Below are 18,572 nucleotides of genomic sequence, written 5' to 3'. Positions count from 1 at the left end.
CAGCTTTCAGATGATGAATTCAGCCCCAGTCCGGGGAACGAGGTGTTGGTTTTTCGGAGACCCTGGGACTCGCTCTCGGTTGTTTGCGCAGCATTAAGCAGCAGGAATGTGGACTCTATATTCTCAAGCAGTAAATGCAGAATTGGATTGGACTGATTTGAGTTGCGCAAGGACACGTTTGAATGAATCCAATCCTGCTAATGCTGCCTTCAAAGAAGATAAAAATACATTTAGTGAAAGAAAAAGTCAGCCTAAATTATAAACATCAAATGAAAGTGACAGAGAATATGAATTGAAATAAAATCATAGGCAGTGCTTTCGTAGTGACTCGAAATCTCACTTCCTTCTTTCTGTAGAAATAGTGAACCACAAATGCCACATCCGCCAGATCTGTCCTTTCGCACAGCTCGTCTGCTTTACTTCGTCTTTGCACGGTCGCCTTTGTCGAGTAATGTCTGAGCTCCTAATACGAATGTTTGTGCGCTGAAATACATCAAAAAATAATGCGATCCCTCTCGGATGAATTCAGGCCTGTTAATTGTTTCAATGAATTGAAGCTGCAGTTGAAATGATAAGTTGATCAAAAGTTGAGTTAGAAGAATAGCGATGTTCACTGGGTCAGGCTTCTCGTATGTGAACATTTGATTTTTCTTCCGTAATGAATGACTTTTTCTTTTTTCTTTTTTTTTTTTTTACCAAACGTACATTTGAGTAAGTCGCCACAGCATTTTGGAAAATATGCTCACGTACAAAATTAGCAAGTAAATGGACTTTTTTTGGGTGGGCTTGATTGTATGATTGGACAGGAAAGGGGGACCCGTGACAGACTCCTGTGCCTGCCTGATCTACCATGAAATTTCATTTTCATAAGTGAATATCACAGCGAAAGTAGTTTTCTCGGACCAGAGGAACTTATTTAAAGTTGTAAAAACTGTTGGAAGTTCCCATTTTTGGTTGTCGCGGCGCTTGAAATGCTGTTTGTATCAAGTACTTTTGCTCGTAGTTCACGGTAGAATCTTTCCCTGAACAAGAGGAACCATGGTGACGTACGTGTGCAGCAAATATGGACAAATGGACCGTTGTTGCTGCTGTTGTTGTTGTATGCGGAGCTGCAGGGACGTTGCTATACCAACCACCTGCTGGTTTACGTCTCTCCAGCGTTCCTATTAGCGGTGTGAATGTGTAAACAGTAAAATAATCCTTGAAGGTATTCAGTTCTCGGTTTAGCTCCCCAGTGGGTCGTTCTTCTGTTCTCTTCAGACAGGCTGTAAGAGAACGGCTTCTCTGTCCGGCTATTGTGGACAGTAGAGACGAGGCATTCATCTCGTACGCTATTGTCGGGGCGCCGTTAGCTTGAGCGATAGCACCCGGACCTGTGACATGTCAATAAACTCGAATGGCCCTGAAACAGCCCGCGATACACTTGAGAGACACCATTTGGATCCTGAATGCAGGTCGAGCTGACAAAGCGGCACCGATGTCTCTCTTGGCAATGAACTAAAGGCTCCGGAGTCTCCGCCGGAGCATGTCTCCTGTCTTGGGAGTGGGTGGTAGGCAGCACCGTTGCCAGCTCCACTGCTGCTCCTCCCTGACTGGAACGCAATTACACAGATAAGAATCTGGACAGTGAGGAGAACACGCCTGCCGTTCAGAGAGGCTGCTATCAAGATGGAGCTGAGCAGCAGCCCTGGGACTGCACTGTTTCCACCTCAATTGTCGACATTTCCTGAGCCAAGGACTCTGGGACCCAACCTGGCTCTCTTTTTAATTTTTTTATTTTATTTTTATTTACATTTTTGTTTTGTTATTCACCATTTATTCCTGGCTTTGATTCTGCCTGCCTTGGACTAGAGGATGTGGTGGATGCTTTGCTTTAGCCAAAATTTGAGCTCAATTTCCTGAAAATACGTAAGAAAACATGAATAAATGCATTTTTCTCTCCATTTCTGTGCCATTGAAGCACTGCATAAAAAGAGGGCATAATTAAATAGCAGCGGTTAAATCAAACAAACAAAAATACTGGAATTTAGGACATTTATACAACATATTTACAGCTTCTACCTTCGGCCAGGCGTAATATTTGTTGCGATATCTTTTTAGTTCAAGTTTTTTTTTCCACACTGCTTTTCAATGCAGTCACAACTTATTTAACTTATGGACTTTTTGAGGTCGAACACCCTGATATCTGCACCTGTCAGGGCGGAAACTGCTCAAAAAAGCTGTTTATCGTGTATTTCAACTGGAGCCCTGTCAACAGGACTTTCAACTTGATGTCAGCTCGGTGCCTGATGCCCAAAATGTACGAAACAAAGAAATCCCAGTGGCCTGTGTTTGTTATTAACAGAAGAAAAGCCTTTTGGTAAAGCACAATTTTTGTTTCCTCCCTTTTAGATCCCTCGTTGCAACAATAGATTTTGAGGTTATTTTGAAAGCAAAAATAATAATGGGCGTTTCGGGGCACAAAGCCTCTGATTAATTTGCAATACATTGCTGCAATTCCAGTTTGCAAAATAAAACAAACAAAGAGAACCTGCTTGAAACATCCATGGACTTCATTGCAGCCTGCGGATCGTAGACCGCCTCATTGCACAACGCGGCCTCGAGCTTCATACCAAGCCTCATGCTGACATGTGATCAACATAGCAACTGCAGTAAGTCGGACTTCTGTTGAGAAGTACCAGCTGTGTACACACTGTGCTACGCTCCTTCTTTCTTTGGCATTGGTTGCCTCACAGAAATGTGGCTTCCTCACGTTGCTGTACAGCCACTCTCTCCATTGTGTAAAATCCGGCATTGAAGGTTTGAGGAGTCGGGTGTTGACGCCCGCTGCAGGAATGGCTCGAGTTGTTGTTGTTGTTGTTGCATTTAGCCGAGGGCAACAGGCGCGGGAGCCTCGCGTGGGATCAAAGCGAGTCGATCCGGCCGCGGTTTGCCGCGTGGCGGGGGGCAGATGGGACTGAGTCCAACAACCAGTCTGTGACGCCTCATCTTGCCGTGTCTCGCTGATGTGGCTGATCAACCTCCCCAGCAGTGTTTCATCTGTGGCGTGGGATCCGTGTGATCTCCGACCACACACAGAGGCGTGGAGACAGATGTAATGAATGGTCGGGGCGGGGTGGGGCGGAGCGGGTGGGGGGGGGGGGGTGATTTGCAGCCGGCCCCTCGCGTCTCTCCCTCTCTCTCCATTTCATCCCCTCTGTGATATACTCCTCCACCCCTAACGAGTGTTTAAGGTTATCAATGTCGCTTCCATCTCGGCGCTGCTCGTGACATTCGGCTGATTTGCGGCTGCCCGTCTCTCCGACTCCGTTGGCTTTTTTTTTTTTCTTCCTGTGAGCAGAGATGCTTGCGCTCGCGGCTTCAGCCATCTTCACCGCTTTGTCTCTTTTTTTTGGCTATTGATCCGGTTGCATCTCTGTTTGTGAAAGATGAGATCCAAAGCCTCCGTTTCAACAAAGGGAACGGGACAAAGACAGGGTTTCTGCAGGTGACTTGTTTTCCGCAGGATTTCTCTGCTCCCTGCATTTTATTTTCATCTCTATACACATAGCAGGTGCTCTTCCTTTTTTTTTTTTCTAACAAATGTTACCCGTGTGTGTAACGTATCCAATCACGATCCAATTACCATTTTAATACCGAAAACTGTCTTGGATTTAGTGGCGAGTCTGCGGTCTCCATTATGTTCTGGAAAGGCCTGTTTACTCATTCAGTGTACAGATCAATACTAATAAACTACACACATCCACACAATCCCACTCGGCGCTAATAAGTTGCTGAGAGAAGCTGTCCACTCCCACACTCTTTTAAACACTCCCAGGAATCCTGACAGTCATCAGCCCCTGCAGTCAAATGTGTAATATTCAAAGCAGCATTAACTAAAACCGGAGTTAGAAGAACAAACTTTGCGGTTCCTGGGATTAACAGCGAGCTTTGTAAGCGTTTCCTTGTTTTTCCGGTCCTGCAGGTTGCAGCAGCACTTTACTGGAAGTAGACAAAGCTGCCGAAAGAAGACGACATTTTTGAGATGCATGTTTTGTTTTTCTTGCAGATGAAAGTTGTAATCCATCAAATTTGGTGACTGGGTGACAAACAGGACGTGTTTTCTGTGGCTGCTTCACATCATAAAAGCCGCTTTGTGTTTTGCCACTTAGAAAATGTTACATTTGCATTAGAGGTGAGTTGACATGATCATAACTCACTCAGGCACGTTGAATCCAGTGCAGGAATCCTGGACTCCGCCACTAACGGGAAGAACTAGACATTTCATTTTATTATTACCCAATGTAGTTACATTTATTGCTGATTATTAAAACAAAAATTGACCTCAACTGGGCCGAGGGACTTTCTATGTAGAGTCCCTTATGTTCCGTACATTTCTGTACTGGCCCTGTGATGGACTTCCAGATAGGCCCCACCCACCTCTGTGACCCAGTTCAGGATAAAGCCGTGTACAGTGCATCCGGAAAGTATTCACAGCGCTTCACTTTTTCCACATTTTGTTATATTACAGCCTTATTCCAAAATGGATTAAATTCATTTTTCCCCCTCAAAATTCTACACACAATACCCCATAATGACAACGTGAAATACATTTTTTTTTAATTTTTGCAAATCTATGAAAAATCAAAAACAAAAACAAAAATCACATGTACATAAGTATTCACAGCCTTTGCCATGACACTCAAAATTGGGCTCAGGTGCATCCTGTTTCCACTGATCATCCTTGAGATGCTTCTACAACTTGGTTGGAGTCCACCTGTGGTAAATTCAGTTGATTGGACATGATTTGGAAAGACACACACAGTCTATATAAGGTCCCACAGTTGACAGTGCATGTCAGAGCACAAACCAAGCCATGAAGTCGAAAGAATTGTCTGTAGACCTCCGAGACAGGATTGTATGGAGGCACAGATCTGGGGAAGGGTAGGATGAAAACCTTCTCCAGAGCGCTCTGGACCTCAGACTGGGGCGAAGGTTCATCTTCCAACAGGACAACGACCCGAAGCACACAGCCAAGATAACAAAGGAGTGTCTTCGGGACAACTCTGTGAATGTCTTTGAGAGGCCCAGGCAGAGCCCAGACTTGAACCCGATTGAACATCTCTGGAGAGATCTGAAAATGGCTGTGCACCGACGCTCCCCATCCAACCTGATGGAGCTTGAGAGGTCCTGCAAAGAAGAACGGGAGAAACTGCCCAAGAATAGGTGCCAAGCTTATAGCATCATACTCAAAAAGACTTGAGGCTGTAATTACTGCCAAAGGTGCTTCAACAAAGTATTGAGCAAAGGCTGTTAATACTTATGTACGTGTTATATTTTCGTTCTTTATTTTTAATAGATTTGCAAAAATTGTAAACAAACTATTTTCACTTTGTCATTATGGGATATTGCGTGTAGAATTTTGAGGAAAAAAATGAATTTAATCCATTTTGGAATAAGGCTGTAACAACAAAATGTGTAAAAAGTGAAGCGCTGTGAATACTTTCCTGATGCACTGTAGATAATGGATGGATAAAAATAAAAAAACTGGCCTTTTAGTCGTGCCTAAATGGAGTCTGATGACATCACAAGCTTTGTAGCTTTTAATGTTCAGCTCGATGTTTCTGCAGTAATGATGCATGGTATGATATATAAATCACTTAAGTGTCTTTACAGGGTGAGATTGTGATTTAAACAACACCCACTCTTATTCTGCTGACTTATAATAAACTTATGTTTAAATTTTTCATTCAGTTAAAGTGGATTCAAATCGTCTCTTTTATGTGTTTTAGTTTATGTGTTTATTTATATAGTTATACATTTCAGCACTGGAACACCTGTTTGGCACACAGTGAAATATAAGCCTGTGATCTGACTTGTTTCAATGCGGCTGTGGAGGTGCACAAATGAAGTGCATGTCGCTCCACCTCCTCCGCATACCTACCGGTCTCGGAGCCTGACGTGGACGGAGCCTCTTTAGGACTTTCTCTTTGCACACCGACAGGCACAGACAGTCTCCACACACGTGACCGCGTGTCTGCATACTTTCATTCTCGTACGGCATCCATCGCAGCCGGCATCTTGAGCTGTGCAGGTCCCTGGAGGTGCCTCCCATATGGAGTGCATCGCTTCCTCTTATAACCATGTTGTAAACAAACAGCAAGAAACTGTAGGCAGTTTTTCTTTTTTTCCTTTTTTTGTTTCCTGGCAGTGCGCAGAGCCCGAGAGTGCTTCCCGGGGCATTGTTGACAGGACTTGTGAGTCCATCACACTTTCGGCTCCAAGTATGTGATACGCTCCGTCTTTTGCACTTACTGCTCAAGTTGGTTCGATCGCTCCTGGAAGCAGAAGACGTTCCCCTCAAGCCCCAAAAGATGTTGGCACAGAGTTTATAATGTATACAACGTGATTAAATACATCTCAAATATGGCCATATAGGGTTCTGTTGTTTACCACGGAGACAGGAAGGTAAACTGAGCGGCAGCAGCCTCCTTCACATCGATATGATTCACACCAGGAATAGCAGCATCATACCAGCTGTTTGCTGTTGGACGCAGAGCAGATTCACTTCAAGGTGTTTTTGTGAAGCCGAATCGGGGATGTCATCTGAGTTCAAACCTTTACTTGACCAGGCAAAAAAAAAAAAATGTAAAAGTAGTACGGCTTTGTTTGGGCTCTAAATTAATTAATTAGTTAGTTTAATTTAATTTAATATTATTCTATTTTATTGTATATATTGTGCATTTTTATATTTGATCTATTTTACTCCGTTGTATTATTGGTTTTCCTGTATCTACAGTGCATCCGGAAAGTATTCACAGCGCTTCACTTTTTCCACATTTTGTTATATTACAGCCTTATTCCAAAATGGATTAAATTCATTTTTTTCCCTCAAAATTCTACACACAATACCCCATAATAACAACGTGAAATACATTTTTTTTTAAAATTTTTGAAAATCTATGAAAAATCAAAACCGAAAAAAATCACATGTACATAAGTATTCAAAGACTTTGCCATTACACTAAAAATTGAGCTCAGGTGCATCCTGTTTCCACTGATCATCCTTGAGATGTTTCTACAACTTGATTGGAGTCCACCTGTGGTAAATTCAGTTGATTGGACATGATTTGGAAAGACACACAACGTCTATATAAGGTCCCACAGTTGACTGCATGTCAGAGCACAAACCAAGACATGAAGTCCAAAGAATTGTCTGTAGACCTCCGAGACAGGATTGTGTCGAGGCACAGATCTGGGGAAGGGTACAGACAAATTTCTGCAGCATTGAAGGTCCCAATGAGCACAGTGGCCTCCATCATCCGTAAATGGAAGAAGTTTGGAACCACCAGGACTCTTCCTAGAGTCGGCCGCCCGGCCAAACTGAGCGATCGGGGGAGAAGGGCCTTAGTCAGGGAGGTGACCAAGAACCCGATGGTCACTCTGACAGAGCTCCAGCGTTGCTCTGTGAAGAGAGGAGAACCTTCCAGAAGGACAACCATCTCTGCAGCACTCCACCAAGCAGGCCTGTATGGTAGAGCGGCCAGACGGAAGACACACCTCAGTAAAAGGCTCATGACAGCCCACCTGGAGTTTACCAAAAGGCACCTGAAGGACTGTCAGACCATGAGAAACTAAATTCTCTGGTCTGATGAAACAAAGATTGAACTCTTTAGCCTGAATGCCAAGCGTCATGTCTGGAGGAAACCAGGCACCGCTCATCACCTGGCCAACACCATCCCTATAGTGAAGCATGGTGGTGGCAGCATCATGCTGTGGGGATGTTTTTCAGTGGCAGGAACTGGGAGACTAGTCAGGATGGAGGGAAAGATGAATGCAGCAATGTACAGAGACATCCTTGATGAAAACCTGCTCCAGAGCGCTCTGGACCTCAGACTGGGGCGAAGGTTCATCTTCCAACAGGACAACGACCCGAAGCACACAGCCAAGATAACAAAGGAGTGTCTTCGGGACAACTCTGTGAATGTCTTTGAGAGGCCCAGGCAGAGCCCAGACTTGAACCCGATTGAACATCTCTGGAGAGATCTGAAAATGGCTGTGCACCGACGCTCCCCATCCAACCTGATGGAGCTTGAGAGGTCCTGCAAAGAAGAACGGGAGAAACTGCCCAAGAATAGGTGCCAAGCTTATAGCATCATACTCAAAAAGACTTGAGGCTGTAATTACTGCCAAAGGTGCTTCAACAAAGTATTGAGCAAAGGCTGTGAATACTTTATGTACGTGTTATATTTTAGTTCTTTATTTTTAATAAATTTGCAAAAATTCTAAACAAACTATTTTCACTTTGTCATTATGGGGTATTGCGTGTAGAATTTTGAGGAAAAAAATGAATTTAATCCATTTTGGAATAAGGCTGTAACAACAAAATGTGTAAAAAGTGAAGCGCTGTGAATACTTTCCAGATGCCCTGTATAATGCTGCTGTAGCGAAAAAATGTCCCCTTGTGGGATTAATAAAGTAACTATCTATCTAGAGATTAGGGGTGCTTTTGGACCTGAAATTTCTGTTTTTAATGCTGAAATGTATTTTTAAAGTACCTAAATAGCAGCAGCAAACATAGTAGAGAAGAAATGGTGTTTTACTGTGCATGCACAATATAGATACGTTGAGTTGTATGACGCCCGGTGTGTTCAGGCTACAGTTATTTTGGCGTTGCACTGGATTGAGGGTCTCATCATGCATGAAACCAAATATGAAAATTGACAAATCTTGCGGCACCCTTTGTGATACTATACTGATCAATAACAATAACATAGCTAAAGTCTTATGCAGCTACAAACATCCTTACAGCAAATCCACACAGCCGGCCCTGCAGCTGCCACACACACACACACACACACACACACACACACACACACACACACACACACACACACACACACACACACACACACACACACACACACACACACACACACACACGCCCTTCCCTCTTGAGGATGTGGCTGATTGAGAAGGCATGGGTGGGATGGGAGGAACATCTGGGGCTGATGGGCCATTGGCTGCGACACGTGCACCTCCATTTCTTCTCACTGACTCGGTCTTTGTCCGTCTCTCTCAGCTCATGTCCTCCCTCCATTCCTCCCTCCCTCCCTCCCTCCTTCCTTCCTGTAGCTCCGTGCAGTGTAAATTATGGAATTTCAGAAACATTGCGCAATTGAAGGGTGATTTGTGGACACGGAAAGCAAGGCTTTGTACATTGTAGTTTGAATGCACTCTTTTTCTTGTGCGTCCTTCTCCTCTGCTGCCTGTCCTTGCTCTCTGCAGACTCCGTGGCTTTTATTTTTTTTTTTCTCCTCTTTGATGCTGCACTCTTCCTCCCTCTCTGCACCCTCTTCTCCTTCCATTGTCTCCTGATTCTCCGTGCCAGTATTGTTGTTCGGCTGGATAAAGCTGCTGCCCCGGCCATGTAGGAATAGAATCAGTGCAGACTCCTTCTGCCAAATATCAACCATGTCCACCAGGCATAGTTTATTATCATTATTGGTTCTGAATGGACTTGGAAACACTCACATGCGTACAGAATATACACACATTCTCCAGCTTTGTGTTTCAGCCACTGCAGATAATTTTTTTTTTTTTTTTTTTCTTCAGGCAAGATCGAGGACGCTGACACCCGTGAATGCAAAAAAACTGTATGTACACAGTGACTGACGAGTGTGTAATCTCACACACTCGTTCATAGATGTGATAAAATCTGAGAGTGAGATCCTTTTTTTTTTTTTGCAACGCTGCCTCTCTAATGGCAACACTGAATATGTTCAGCTCCACTGCAGTGCCCGACTTAAACCGAAGCAGGCCGAGCGTTTTTCCTTCTGCATGTTTACAGGAAATGCACATGTTCAGCAGGTGGTTGAAAGCGTTTCTTTGTTTTTAAGCCCGTCGTGAGGAAATGGAGCATTTTCTATGAAACCGTTACGTAGCCGTGCTTTGGCGACAGAACAGTCAAGAGTCCAGCCAGTCTCGCAGCCAATCCCATCAGCTTTCCACCATTTGTTCGGATCAACAGTGGAACATTAGTCATAGTTCTGCAGCTAATCGAGGCTCTCTGGCAGCCCTCGTGTCCTCGCGCTGCTGTCGGTGCAAAAAAAATCTCCCCCCATCTTCCCCATGGATATTTTCGGAGAGAACAGTGGGCCGATCAGATCGCCAGGGCACAAAAGCGGGATTGATTACAGCCAGACTTTGTGCTCTTTGCAGCAGAGGAAAGGGGAGGGAAGGAGGACGCTTGACGTGGGCTGGAGATCGGGGTTACATTGGGGAAATTTGGATAATACTTGTGTGGACCAGAGGCAGAGAGGAGCATGTGTTTTGATCAGCTCCAAACACGTGCCCCTCACACAAGCAAGCCCCTTGTGTGTGTGTGTGTGTGTGTGTGTGTGTGTGTGTGTGTGTGTGTGTGTGTGTGTGTGTGTGTGTGTGTGTGTGTGTGTGTGTGTACCCAGCCGTGCGCCTTCAGGCTGGCCCCGAGAAACGGTTACGATATGCTCGATAATAAAAAGGTTTGGAGTGATATCAAACCTCACGATGTCCACCAAAGGGTGGGGCGTATTGTTTGTCCTTTTTTGGGGGGGAGGGGGGAGTTTAGTGTTTTACCAATGTCACGTGTCATTTTATGTGCTGTCCCTCTCAGATGTGACGTCACGCAATGCCCTGTTCACTACGCGAGCTGTTTCAACGCTCAGATTAGGAGATAAAAGTGACGAGGAAGCAACTCCGAATTAATTTAAAGTGTATTTTAAATCACCACACTAACAGGCGAATTAATGCCAATTAGAGCTGCATATTAATCAGGCAAAGTGGGTTTTTTTTTTTTTTTTTAAATGTTACACTCGTATACCATTAACACGGCTTATGATAACATGAATTGACTGCGATGTGTCAGTGAGACGATAACAGTAAAGAAAACACCTTTTAACAGGTACAAACTATAAAATCTACTGACTGTTAATTGTTGCAGAGTAGCACAGCTTTTAGCCTAAAAACAGGGGAACAAATTTAAATTACACACATTGATGCACTTATTTATAGCCTTAGCCATGCTGTCACATTCAGTTTGTATGTCTTTGGCAGATTGTGATCTTTCGTTGCCGTGGTGACCTCATTTCCCCCGCGGGGTACCACTCTTTCATCTCACGGCATATGAAAGCATTCCACATTCACGATTTCCAATTGACGTTGCATTTGATTGGCATCTAGTTTAAATTTTTGTTTAATTTTTTTTTTTTTTTAAATCGTCTCCTCTCGTTCCCGAGCGCAGCTTGTTTCAGGAGTAACTCGATAATCAGATGGATGACAGCGGGCGATGCGGGATCGCAGTAACCTGACGCAGCAGATGGTTTGGTACTCGGAAGCCTCTGAGAAGTCGGTCCCTGGAAGGTGTTAGTTAAAGGCCAGGCCGTCGAAAGCAAAAAGAAGAAGATAATTGCTGTATCCAACAATGAAACCTGTAAGCTTTCAGCTGTTGCTGTAATAGCACAGATTGTTTCGGGCCCCCTCAGACCACCCAATGGAGGACACTGTCTTCCAGTTCATGTTTACTTATTGTTTATTCACGGTTAATTTGTTGTGTTTAGTGTGTTTGTGCGTTAATGTGTTTCTGTAATCTCATTGGGTTTTTATCCGACTGCATTCGTAGTCTCATTACCTGGCTACTCATTCATATACAGACGCGGCAAAGAGAGACAAACTAAGTTGAACTCTGTGTTTGACGCTCCCTCGTCGCCGTCCCTGATCCTTTCACCTGCACAGCTGTCGGTGCTCTGCAGCTCCGGCGTTCAATCAGCTGGCCTGCCTCCTGCCTAATTGATGAGCTGACATGTATACACACACACACACACACACACACACACACACACACACACACACACACACACACACACACACTGATACCTCTACTTCAAACCTCAGTGTTTCTCAGGCAGTGGATCAGACGACGCAGAGAAAGCTGCACTTTTCACCCTGCAATTTTTTTATTCATATTTTTCAAGCTGTCACCTCGGCAGAATCACCGTGGTGACACTTTATTCATCTTTTAGTCTAAATCGCGTCTGTCTGTCTGTTAAGGAAAATCGTACCGTTGAGAAGCACGCAAGTCCCTCAGCCTCTTTTTCTCGTATGCCAGCACACTTTTACTCGAGCTCCACTGACCAAATTGTGTCATTGACGCTGGTCCTTGGCAGATTTTCTTGTTATTTGAGGGAAAGTTTTTTTTTTTTTATAGTTTTGAGGGCCTGAGAATAACGTCAACGAGAGCGGGTGAGATTAGGAGGGAGGAGGGGGAGAAAGAGAGAATAACATAAACCAGATGTAACATAAACCAGATGTCCTCAATCTAATTCTGGAGTTGTCAAATGTCAGATTACCTCATGGACTTGGACACACACAAGGACGGAGAGAGAGAGAAAAATAACCCACCGTATGTGTGTAAAAATCACATATTGTTCAGAGATTATGTTATTTAAGGGCTATCAGATGGCCAACACTGTGTGCTGGGAGCCGGCTCATGGTGACCTCAGTGCGGCTAGCGGCTCTTGGACATCTTACGCAAGCTTGAATGATCTCATCTGTTTTCTGCCTCTGGTTCCCTCAACATTTAATATCACTTCTTACTGTGTTTTGTACCTCATTAATTTTTCCTTTTATATGCTTTGTTGTTGTTGTTGTTGTTGTTGTTTTTTGTCCGTTACAAATAAGCCTCGTTTTTTTGTTTGTTTGTTTTCTCTTGCCTTTTGTTCCTATGCTCACCAAACTGAGGTGTGGCTCCCCGCTTGGCTTTTCACACCTGCCATGAACCTCCACTCAGCGTCACGCTTCCCGTCGGATAGAAAATGTGCAGCTGCCTCGCCGGGTTTGGCGTTTGCTTGTGAATTTCCCCGGTCAGTAAAGGCTCCGCTGTTAGTCGAACCGCGTCCTCCTCAGCGTTAACGTGCAGCAGATTGGTTGGGAGTAAACTTTTTTTTTTTTTTAAAAAGCCGCTTCACCGCCCGCCGCACGGGTCGTTTTGTGTGAGCTGAACTCGCTCGGTGTGGCGGAGGTGAATAATGAGGAAATAGCTCCCTCTGAAACGGCACCACCTCTCCTGTGTTTGATTATGAAAGGAGCTATATTTAGCTCCTCCTCTGCAGCAGCTTCTTCTGCTTGATTAAAGCAGGGAAAAGATTTTAAGTCTGGTTCATTCAGGCATGTCTAAGTTGCCTCCCTAAGTTGTGGAATCGCATTTGTAGTGACGACTTCTTTTTAATTTTTTTTTGTGTGCCTTTTATTTGTTTACATTTTGTCCAATGGGCACCATTAAAAGTAAAAGTTCTTTGAGTGTAAAGTGTTTCACGTCTGTGTGTAATGATTTGACTTCAATAAGCGGTGTGTGTTTTGACAGTGAAGGATCCTCTCACTGCCTCCAACACCAACTGCCACAAAGTACCATAAAATTTTAATATAGGAACTTAAAAGGCTTTAAGTTCCCTCTGCTCCGACACACAAAAAAAGGCAAAACTACCTCCCACTGTTCTTAGAACGGTGAAATAAAACGCCTCGCGTTGACACGTACACCACATTGAATGTAGGCGTCGCCTCCACTGTTCCTCACATATATATATAAAAAAATAAAAAAAAGAAGCTTTAATCCTCCTGTTTGTTGCTTAACTCCTGCTGCCCTTAGAAACGAGACAAGGCTCTTATTGTGTCCATCTTGTGACTCACTGACCTCCCGTCGCTTCCCTCCCTAAACCCACGTTGCTCCCCAGGAATAACAACAACAACAACAAAACGTTTATGTTACGTTTAAAAATTGGAGTCATTATTTTGCCTATTAAAGCTGCGTGCAGAGAGCGGTTAGCCAGACTACTTTCCCAGTTCTCTGGACGTGGTGATGGGGTCCTCCCAGGAACCAGGAGAACTCATTTTTACCGTGGACGGTCACGGAAACTAAAAAGTCCAATGAGCTTGTCATCTGTTTGTTTGATGAAAAAAAAATCAAAGTTAGCGGGCGCACTTCCAGCTTCCAGTCCTGCAAATGGGAACAACCAGACTTTAACTACATTTTCCACTGTACAGACACTGTAACACGTAGCATGGATCAGCGTGTGAGCCGGGATCATCTTAGAGGGGGTCCATGGAAAGGGAAAACTGAGCACCTGTTGAATGCAACCGTGAGCAAGTATGAGAACGAATACAATTAAGCGCTCATACACGAGGAAGGTTTTGGGATGAAGTGTGGAACGATCCAGAACAAACACCCGTCGCTTGAAATCGGACTATAATATCTAAACATGAGAAGTCTGCTGGCGGCAGCGTCGCACCAAACCTGATCCAACCACACTCAGACTCAGGCTCTCCTACTTTCCTCCACAACGACAGAAGCCGCGGATGGAAACTCGTGTTCTGTCTGGGTTTGGAGTCGCTCCTCTCGCCGCGGCGTGTCATCGCCTCGCTTTTATCTCTCGGTGCGAACGGAGGAGCGTAACGAGCCCAGAGTGTGTCACCGCGAGAAAGAAGGGAGAGAGGAAAAGGTTTTCCAGTCGACTGTCTTGTTTATTGCAGCAGCTCAAATCAACAACCAACACAGAGGTGGGAGCCTGTTGTCCGCCTCCTCCTCCTCCACCCACGTCAGCACAAGCCGGATCCATCTTTTGATTAGCTTCGTACAAACACGAGCAGCCTCCTCCTTAAATGCCACCTGCAAACTCATTACGACGGCCTGGTGTTTACCTCCAAGCTTTGATCTTCGCCTGCTGTCATGCATTATTTATATTCTGCCAGGAAAGGTCAGCCGTGAGAGCGTTGACGTATCTGAATGGTGAAATCAAAGAAGATGATTATATGAAAGGAAAGCTGGCGCACAGGTCGACGCATGTTAATCCCACTGTGATACCGGCTTCCAGGGATATTGCAAGTCACTGCAATATATATATATATATATATAAAAACAAGCAGGTCAGAAGAAAAGGGTTTTTAAATTGCATTTTGACCTGTTTTTTTGCACGTTATCGTGGATTGAGCTGCTGCAGCTCTCGGCTCATTGTGGTTTCCGTTTTCACGGAGCCTCGGGGTTGATCCCGCTGGCCGACAGTCATCCCTGACCGCAGAGTAATGGACAGTCTCCATCTGTCAATCCAAAGACTTGCAAACATCCAGTGATTCAGCCGGCCTGAAGGGCTGAGATTGAACCACAGACTGTCTGACAGCAATGATTGTGTTCGTTTATTTCCCGTCACACTGTGCGAGATGGGTCTAAATATATACCGGCCTGTGCAGGATCGGTACCAGACTTCCTGTAGTTTTTGAGTTATTTCAGTCTGGACCAAGATCAAAATCTTAATTCTGTACAGCCTGTAATTCTGTGGGTTGTTTTTTTTTTCTTCTTCGTAGTATTTCGTAGTAATAAAACAGCTTCACCTTCTCCAAACACACTCTTCACATTTCCGTCGGTCTCCGTGTCATTTCACAAGAGGGAACGCACGAGGAAGTGACTACTTTCGTGAGCTGTCGAGCATAATGCCATCATTTCCGTTTTACAAAAACAACATAAGAATGTCATGAGATTTATCTGCCTTCCTATTCGTGTGTGTGTTGAGCTGGATGGGAAATAGACACCATCCACCAGCCAAATATCTCGATATCTTGGCATCTGGACGGGGGTGGGGGGGGGGGAATCTTCCACTACAAGCTACTTTGGCAGCCAGCCACTCTTTTTTTCTTTTTCTTTTCCTTTTTTTTTTTTTTCTCCATAGAAAGCTAGTGAGCTGAGATAATACAGAAACGATCAGGTGGAATTTGGATGATTTTCCTCAGACGTCTCTCTTCAGTCTTCCAAACACGGTGATAACTAATTCACTAATGTGATGAAATATGTGATAAATTAGCCGCGCTCCATCACCGTTCGCGTTTCGGGGAGGGGAGCGGGAAAAAAAAACTGGATTTCTGCAAGAGATGCCAGTTTGAAAAATTAATGAAACGACCAAGTGAAGTAAAGCAAACACTCGCGTCTCTCAGGTCAGTCCAACAGTCTGGAGTTTTTCCGTCGTGACTGGACCGTCTTGTTTTCTGCACAACAGCGCGATAGTTCTGACGCGGCTTCAGAATCGGTTGGGTATCGGTGAGATAAAACGCTGATGGTGGTGTTTACGCACGCGCCGTCGCCCGTGAAGTCCTCGTACGTAGCTAGGAAATTCCTTTCCAGCGCGTTACTCCGCAACTGAAAATGACTCGCACGGGTCCGTCGCGTCGCGCGGCTTCACGTCCCACCGGAAGTGTTTCCGAAAGTTGTTTCGTCGCCCGCTTCCCCATTTGCTCACGCTTCTTTGATTTTGTGTATTTCCAGCACGTAAACGCTGTTAAATGCTTTCTTTTATTTATTTCCTCCACAGTCCCGTCAAAAACGGGGTTTCGTTCTCTGTATCGTGATTAAAAGGGACAAAAGAGTCGTCGGCGTGGTTGGAGCCGACGTGTGACACAGCTGTTGTAGCTGCAGCTCATTCCTTTTTAATCAACGGAGAAGAGGTTCAGGGGCACACTTGAAGAGAGCTGCGAGCAGCTGAGTTACATGTTTGCCTTGTCACACGAGTGACGGCCTCCGGTTGACTCACAAAGGTGCCTGACTAAAAACCGTGTGCGATAATACTACAAACACACAAACACAAACCCGAAGGCCTGAAATGTTCACGTTCGTATGGACATGGTCTCCGGGGGAAGAATGATCCGTCCTGTTAGAGGTACAGACGGATGAAGAAGTTTGCAGCCGACTGACTCAACCTCATTGATTTTCTCCGCCTCTCTATCTCCCTCTTCGTCCAGACCTCCTAAACGGAGCCCAGGAGAAGTGCGAGCTGCCGCCTCTGGATGGTTTTCCTCACTGCGAGGGCAAGATCAAGGTGACACACACACACACACACACACACACACACACACACACACACACACACAGAGAGAGAGCGAGAGACAAACCACTCCATCTCCTTCTCTGTGCCTGTCTTTCCCACCGTTTTATTCCTGAGGGATAGTTTGTTTGAAATCCGGAAAACAAGGACGAGGTTGGTGGCCCGAGCAGGGAAAAGAGCCCCGCCTGCAGAAAATGAAACCCAGACAGAAAATCAAAGAGGAAAAAAAAACAAAAACAAGGACACCATCACCACACTCGCGCTCGCTTTTGACTGACAAATGAGCTGGTGGGCAGTGCAAGTGAAAACATGGCAAATGTTAATTACCAATGTAATGTGTGAGCAGCAGGGGTCGAGCTTCGACACAGTACCATGTTGTGTTGATGTGATATGCAGGAGTTTAGTACGTTTATGAAGTTGAATGTCCAAAGCAGAAGTCTGGGCGCACCTCTAAAACTATGAAACAAGTAAATTACACACTGGTCGTGACCATATTGGTGAAGTTAAGATGTTTGGACTGTACATAAATAATATGAATAAATGTTACTATAGCATGATATATTTTTGTGCAAGGTTAGAGTAATTTTCATCAATTATTTAAAGGTGCCATGTGGGGTTTCCCTGTAAACAACTTAGTTCACGGTCTTTGCTCCCATGTTTAATGCCTCTCCCTTCCTCGCTAATGATTGCAAGAATTCTGAAGCCTGCGCTGTTTGCATGCCTGTTGGCTCGCTCGCAGTCTTCTTCTCGCTCTCTTGGTCGTCACTAGCATCGAGAAGCCATGAGCACCTCTGTGTTTACATTCATGAAGCCGTACCACATGAGCCGCTGAGTTGAGTTCAGAAGTGGAAAGTGTATTCGTTCATGCTCGCAAAAACGCGCTTCGTGACACCACCGGAAGTCACACACTTCGACAAGGCAGCTTTAATTCCTCTCCTCTTTTGTCTTTCTCTTATAGAAACATCTTTTTGGTTGTATTCTGATCCAATTATGTGATGAATAATCAGAAAACTTGATTGCAGCTGCACCTGGCAGCCGACTACCACACACGTCTTATTACCCTTTACCTCTAATAGTCCCATCCGAGCCTGCAGTTCCACGTGCAGGCTGGAAAACCACGTCAGGCAGGTTTTAATTGGGATAATGGGGCGCTAGCGAGCAGGCACACAAACACAAACACAGGTGCGCGCTCACAAATAGCGCACGTCGCGCACTCGGATGTGTGCACAATGTCTGTCCAGTGTCTGAGATTTTCCGTGCGCACCGGAGTCCCTGAAGCTGATAGGGCCCTATCATACACACCATCTGCCCAGCCGGTCTCAATCCTCCACCAATATTGTCAGCATTTCCAACTGGGCACGATGCGATGCCAAAACCTGCTCTACCCATGCACACAAACACACGCACGCAAATACTGCCTGTTTTTCGCTCTCAGAAAAGCACCAAAAAAATTGCGCAAATTGGTTCCGCGGCAGTTTTACTATCGGCACTCAGTTTGGAGCGTCTGACAAATCCATCTTCCCAGTTTATGGACCTCTTCTGATTGTCGTTTAAAGAGAATAATACAATCTTTCCGTGGCTTCGCCATCCAGAGAGTCTCATCCAAAGCCCATCTGCCAGCTCTCTCCCCTCCATGAAGCAGCTCTGAATAGGCGATTTTATGTTTCCCTCGTGTGCTGCTCCCTGAGGTTACTG

General features: G+C 44.9%; 2 protein-coding genes across 3 annotated transcripts in view; both read left to right on the top strand.

Annotated features, from left to right (window-relative positions):
• The window catches only part of enpp4 (ectonucleotide pyrophosphatase/phosphodiesterase 4), a 113,029-nt gene that overhangs the window by 11,465 nt on the left and 82,992 nt on the right, over window positions 1-18,572 (top strand). The gene's annotated exons all lie outside the window — the stretch shown is intronic.
• mgat5 (alpha-1,6-mannosylglycoprotein 6-beta-N-acetylglucosaminyltransferase) overlaps window positions 1-18,572 on the top strand; it is a 62,829-nt gene that overhangs the window by 6,496 nt on the left and 37,761 nt on the right. Inside the window, exons 2-3 of one of the 2 annotated variants that reach the window (XM_069712780.1) lie at window positions 9,595-9,635; window positions 16,795-16,871. In XM_069712780.1, coding sequence (XP_069568881.1) covers window positions 9,623-9,635; window positions 16,795-16,871 — 90 coding nt within the window. In that variant the 5' untranslated portion in view covers window positions 9,595-9,622. The remainder of the gene's footprint in view (window positions 1-9,594; window positions 9,636-16,794; window positions 16,872-18,572) is intronic. The other variant, XM_069712781.1, reaches the window with a different exon arrangement.

Source organism: Brachyistius frenatus, unplaced genomic scaffold, assembly GCF_029030835.1.
Source record: "Brachyistius frenatus isolate BFR_SWC_R1_liver_20210118 unplaced genomic scaffold, ASM2903083v1 Contig_112, whole genome shotgun sequence".
Lineage (NCBI taxonomy): Eukaryota > Metazoa > Chordata > Actinopteri > Embiotocidae > Brachyistius > Brachyistius frenatus.
Note: the sequence above shows the minus strand (reverse complement) of the source record. Positions and strands in the feature narration are given on the sequence as shown.